This window comes from Peromyscus californicus, unplaced genomic scaffold (assembly GCF_007827085.1).
Source record: "Peromyscus californicus insignis strain IS unplaced genomic scaffold, ASM782708v3 Scaffold_10__1_contigs__length_136768540, whole genome shotgun sequence".
In the NCBI taxonomy this organism is placed as follows: domain Eukaryota; kingdom Metazoa; phylum Chordata; class Mammalia; order Rodentia; family Cricetidae; genus Peromyscus; species Peromyscus californicus.
The window spans coordinates 12,171,768-12,177,912 of record NW_026294391.1 but is presented as its reverse complement, the minus strand read 5'-3'; the positions used below and the strand labels follow the sequence as shown (position 1 = coordinate 12,177,912).

Sequence of the window (6,145 nt, the reverse complement as noted above, 5' to 3'; positions counted from 1 at the left end):
CCCTTGGAAGCCAGAAGAGGGCACCAGATCACCTAGAACTGGAGTTACAGCTGCTTGTGAGCCGTCACGTGGGTGCTGGGAACCAAACCTGGCTCCTCTGCAAGAGCAGCAAGTGCTTTTAACTGCTGAGCCATCTCTCTGTAGCCATTCCCCCAAGGTATTAAAAGACATATTTCACTTTGGGGGAACACTTCACCCAGTTTAATAGGAGTGTGGAGAGGTACTTGGCAGTGTGGCACTCCCCACCTATGAGGTATTAAATTCATAAGCCGGGGCGGGAGAGGTGGCTCAGAGGTTAAGAGCACTGACTACTCTTCCAGAGGTCCTGAGTTCAATTCCCAGCAACCACATGGTGGCTCACAACCATCTATAATGAGATCTGGCGCCCTCTTCTGACCTGCGGTCATACATGCAAACAGAACACTGTATACATAATAAATAAATAAATCTTTTAAAAAATAAATAAATAAATAAATAAATAAATTCATAAGCCATTTTTAAATTTTAGTTTCAATTTTATGTGCATGGGTGTTTTGCTTGCATGCACTTCTGTGCACCCCTTGTGTGCCTGGCATGCACTTCTGTGCACCGCTTGTGTGCCTGGCATGCACTTCTGTGCACCGCTTGCACACCTGGTGGTGCCCTGGGAGGCCAGGAGAGGGTGGAACTGGAGTTACAGGAGATTTCGAGAAACCATGTGAGTGCTGGAGATCCAGCAGGGTCCTCTGGAAGAGCGGTGTGCTAACTAGCTGAGTGCTCTCTCCTGCCTCCAGAGGCTACTTTTGTGTCATTGTTTTCAAGCCTTGACTTGCCTGTCCCCAGCTTTCCAAACCCTGGGATTACGGATCTGAGCCTTTACACAGAGCTTTGTTTTAAGATGAGGTCTCAAACTGTACCCCAGGCAGGCCTCAAACTAGTGGCAGTCTACCTGCCTCGTCCTTCCAAGTGCTGGGATTAGAGGTTTGAGCTACCACGTCCTGTTTCGTGCCTCGGTCCCTTCATCCTTTCCATTTCCTACAGGGCGGCAGGCTGAGCTGAGTTAAGGCCCACAGAACACATTTGAGCTTCGATCTAATCCACTCTTTCCCAAGACTGTCTTCTGGCCCAGGGAGGAGGGTCCCTAATCACAGAGGGACAGTATGGATTTTGACAGCTCCACGAATGTACACAAAGTTGCTCACATCGTCATCCCTAAGACACACAAGTGACAATGACACATTCTACATGGCACACACATGCCCATACATACATATTCAGAGACTGGCAGAGAAATAACTGCCATTGCCAGAGCAACGGAGACATTCTGAGACACACATCATGGTACGGTTTGAAGATGAAATGTCCTCACAAGCTCATCTATTTAAACATTTGGTCCTTAGCTGGTGGCACTGTTCTGGGAGGTTGTGGGGCCTGACTGGTTGGGGTGACTCTTATGGGTTATAACACTTCTGTTTCTAGTCTTAGTCTACTTTTCTGTTCGGGCTGTCATGTGAAGAGTCTTGCCATAGTTCCCATCCCCGTGATAGCGGCTGTGCTCTGCTGTGATGTATTGGAATCCACTGGAAACCAGGAGCCAGAATAAATCCTCCCCACATAAGTTACAAAATACTAGGAGGTATTTTGTAACAGCAACAAGAAAAGTAATTGACATGAATTGTCAAAGCCATATTATTGTGCCTCATACATAGTTCTTGCTCAGTGTTTGTGATGTCACACTGTCGCCCAGAGTCATGCACAGCCACACAACTACCTCACCTGTCTCATTGCCTATCATTGTACACACTTTTCTACATGCGGTTGTCCTGCAGCTTGGTGACACCCTTGCCATCTCACGCCACCTCACCCACAATTCATACACCATCTTACAATGACACATGGAACCATTGGATGCTGTCCACGAAACTTCATATACACAGTTAATGTTGATGTATCATGATTTTCAGTTGTGAAATAGTATGCCTGCCACCTCATCCAGGCTCATGTATGCATACATTTCAGTTGGATTCTGTTGTCAAAGAACCAGACACACCACTCCACACCCTCACCTGACACTGGCATTTATTTAACCAAACACAGACTTGTGGCTCTAGTTTCAGGTCGTTGATGATTTTATTTTACAAAATCTTCGAAGGTACAGGCAAGGAGATGTCCGGAGCCCATAGGGTTGGGCTGTAAAGAATAATGGCTCCAAGAGGGGGGACACGGGCATAGTGGCAGAGGCCTGTAATCCCAGCACTCAGGAACTGAGGCAGGAGGATCTCAAGTTTGAGTCTATCCTGAACTACATAAGGAACTGAAAGCCGCCTGGGCTACAGAGTGAGACCCTGCCTCAAAACAAAACAAAAATACAGAAACAAAAATGTCAGGCATGTCAATAATGCCTATAATCCCAGTACTTGGGAGGTAGAGGCAGGAAAATCAGGAATTAGGGGTCACCCTTAGCTACATAGTTCATGGTCAGCCTGGGCTACAGAAGATCCTGTCTCAAAAAAATAAAAAAAAAAAAGGGGGGGGGGGACACCTTCTCTGCCACAAGGCCCAGGCCATTTTGTGTACCTTCAAGAGCTGAGGGGAGCCACCACAGTGGTGCTGGTGGTGGGAGGCACAGGCCCTGCGGGGAAGGAGGCCGTGGGCGATCCCAGCAGAGGTCCAGAGAAAGGCATAAGATGGCTGACAGGCCCTGACAGCACTACAGGTCCCAGGCCCTGGTAGAGATGAGCAGTACCTGCGGTGCCCAGTGTCAAGCCTGGGGCCACTTCCCCACAATTCCCACTACTGCTGCCACCAGCTACCACCATGAAGCCACCAGCTGGTCCTTCAGCTGCTCCTGCTCCTCCCAGGCTTGACCCTCGCTTCTTTTTCCCTTTTCCGGAGGCCTTGCGGTTCCTAGTCTGAATTCCATCCTTCCGCATGGTCAATGGTCGGTTCACCTGTAGAAAGGGAGAGCACAGGGCTGCTAGCTCCAGCCCTTTGTGTCTGTGCATCCGGGCTAGGGACATCCTCTCAACCCCCCGCTTCTTTAAGAATAGGGAATGAATTCAATGACTAGGACAATATACTGCCTGGCGTAGAGAAACCTGTGGTTGTGGGTGAGGCCCTGAGCTCGGAATATCCTCCTAGACCGGCAAGAGGTACCCAAGACTTAGAGCATGGGAGTGAAAGGTAGTGGGGGGAGCAAGAAGGAACGGGAGAAAGAGGAAGGATGGAAAGGAAGCATGAGGTGGAAAGAGTGGATGAGAGTGAGGAGAAGCGAACAGAGAAAGAAATTACAAGAAAACGGGGAGAGAAGAGGAAGGAACGACTCAGGGTGGAAGAGGAAGTTGCACGTAGATCAGGACTGAGTGAGGAGCAGGGAGCGTGGGGTGAGGACACCGTGCCAGAAGGACCGGAAGGACCATGCAGGAGGGTGTCACCTGGTGTAGCTTGTAGTAGAGGCCACAGGCATTGCACACAGGATCTCCGCTGGCATTTCTCCGCCAGAGTGTTGTGGTGGTCGTTTGGCAGTTAGTGCATTGGGTGCCTGCCCGTTTGCTGACGATCTGAGGGACAAAAGGAGGGGAGATCAGTGCCCTGGGGAGGTGGAAGTCGGGGACAGGGACTTACAGAGCCTGAGAAAAGGGCTGAAGGGGTGGGAGTCACATTGAAGGCAAGGATTCCTGTCCGGGAGAAGGAGCTTATTTACTATTATTACTTTGGTTTTTTGAGACGGGTTTCTTTGTGTAGCCCTGGCTGTCCTGGAACTTGCTCTATAGACCAGGCTGGCCTCGAACTCACAGAGCTCTGCCTGCCTCCGCCGCCGCCACCACTGTCCAGCAAGGACTTCATTTGATAATCTGTGGGAGACCCCTTCCATCTGTTTCTCATCTTTGGCCACATATCTGAAGCTCTTGGAGGACATCAGGTGTGCTGACTCAGACCTACAATCCTGACAGTCAGGAGACAGACAGGAGGCCCACAACAAATTAAAAAAGCAGTCTGGTATGCAGAGTTCCAGGCCAGCCAGGGCTACATAGCAATGCCCCATTTCAAACAAAAACCAAACCAAACCAAACAATTTCTTAGGAACCCACAAAACTTCTCGGCGCTGGGGGTGTAATTCTATGGTAGAGTGCCTGCCTAGCATGTATGAGGCCTTGGACTCCATCCCCAGCACAAAAACCAAAATCCTGTTGCCTAGTTCAGTGAAGTCATGACTTCTAAAAGAAGGGATCCAAGGAGACTACAATGTGAACCATGAGTAAAAAGCCCGCTGTTAAGGATGCGGGTGAAGCTTTTCACACAAACGTGAGAACAGGGTTTCTGTTTGAAGCCTCAAAGGGTAGGTAAGGGATGGGGATGAGGGCAAGTATACTATGTGTTGGAGACAATTCTGAGTTGGGCAGGGGTTCCTGTAGCATGGGAGAATATGGACTCTGGGCTGGAACTCATCTCCTGCACAGGTCAGGCTAACCCCTGGTCTTACCAGACGCTTCTTGGGTCGGATGAGAGGCCGGTTCTGGCCATTCATCTTGTGATACAGGCCACAAGCATTGCACAGGTAGTGACCTGTTCTGTCCCTTCGCCACAGTGGAGTAGCCGTTGCTCCGCAGTTCACACACTCTCTGGCCTCTGGTAGGAGAACAGAGAGAAAAAGTTGAGCATCAACTCAGTTTACCTTTGCCTTGAGCTACCTAGCCCAGCTCGACCTCCCTGTCCCTTTTTGAGAGCCTCACCACAAGGGGCCAAGGGGAGGCTTCCGTGAAACTTGGGGGAAGAATAGGCTGCTGAACTGAGAGGGCTCCCAGTGGGAGAGAAGAAAGGACCGGGAAAGTCAGGTCCCCCATAAGCACTGCTGGTGATGGGCAGCGATGTGGGCAGTGCAGTCCCCAGGGTCAGGAGGTCTGGACTCAGCCGCTCTGTCTTCAGGGTTTCCAAGAAGGTGGTGCTGGTCTTCCCATCCGGGTCTTCCAGCGTCTGGGGTGGGGCATCCTCGTGGCTGGGGCATACAGTTGAAGCAGGGTAGAGGCCCGTCTTGCCGTAGGCCCAGCTGGCATAAGGTGAGCCCCCTGGGATTCCCTCCATACAGTTGAGAAGTGGGTAGACCTGAAACACTGTTGGAGTGGTATGGGGCGGGGGGAGGGAGAAAGAGATCAAGAAACCTAAGGTAACCCTGCTTTTCGAATGCTATGGTGTCCATCAGTCCCAACAATGGCAACTAGGTTTCCAGTCTTCCCACAAGAGTTTCTTGATGCTGTGCGACTCCTGGATTGTAAGCCCCTCTGGTCACTATAGCAACGACAACAGCCTCCATCCCTTCCTGTCTGGGGTTCGAATGACTGCTGTTGGTACACATTTCCAACCTTGCTTCTTACTGTGTCATTCCAGAGGGGCAGACAGAGAGGAGTACTGGTGTGTGGCCCTGGGGAAATGGGTCAGTACATCCACACACAGAGCTTCCGTTTGCAAGATGACCTGGTAGAATTGTGAACTAGCTAGTAACCTCTGTGGCGACCCCTAGAGCCCCGAGCCAGTGCCAAGGCAGCCCCCCAACGGTTACCTGGAGAGTGTCTATAGGCCTCGGTGTCCCTGTAGTAGGCCAGTGTGGTGGCTGCAGCCGTGCCTGTGTTCGGGGAAGTGGAGGCTGCTGCATCCAGACCCTCAGGCCCAGAGGAGAAGAACCCTCCTGAATCTGGTGTTGAGGACACCAGGGCAGAATCCACAAACTGTGGCAGGGGTTCTGCGGTCCCCAGGGCTCCTAGGCCAGGAAAATCCATGGAGATACTGGGGTTTAACCTGTGAGGACAGGAGTAGTTGTCAGATGTGGAAATCCTTTTTCCTCCCTAAGGTGGCACCGGGGCCTCTTTCTCCTTTCCATCTCTCAGCTGCTTTTCCTCTTCCCTTTCCTCCCTTCTCACGCTGTCACCTCGCCTGGCTCTCCTTCCATCCTCACTTCCCGTTCGTCTTTCTCACTCTCTTCGGATTGTCTCACTTTTCCCTCCACAACTACTCCTCTTCCGCCCTTCTTCCCTCTTCTTCCTCTCCCCCCCCCGTCTGTCCCCCCCCCCCGTCTGTCCTCCCACTCCCGCATCTCCATGTCTTCTCTCTCCCCCTTTCCCGTTTCCTGTCTTCTGTCGCCTTCCTTCCTCCAGTCTCTCTCCTCCTTCCT

At 51.4% G+C, this 6,145-nt stretch overlaps 1 protein-coding gene across 1 annotated transcript; it reads right to left on the bottom strand.

The window, feature by feature from the left end:
- Positions 1-2,558: 2,558 nt before the first annotated feature.
- Gata1 (GATA binding protein 1) lies at positions 2,559-5,753 on the bottom strand. The gene is made up of 5 exons (XM_052744388.1): positions 5,537-5,753; positions 4,713-5,090; positions 4,463-4,608; positions 3,414-3,539; positions 2,559-2,930 (listed from the first exon to the last, which is right to left on the bottom strand). The coding sequence occupies exons 1-5, from the start codon at positions 5,751-5,753 to the stop codon at positions 2,559-2,561; spliced, it is 1,239 nt and encodes a 412-aa protein (XP_052600348.1).
- Between the last annotated feature and the right edge of the window lie 392 nt (positions 5,754-6,145).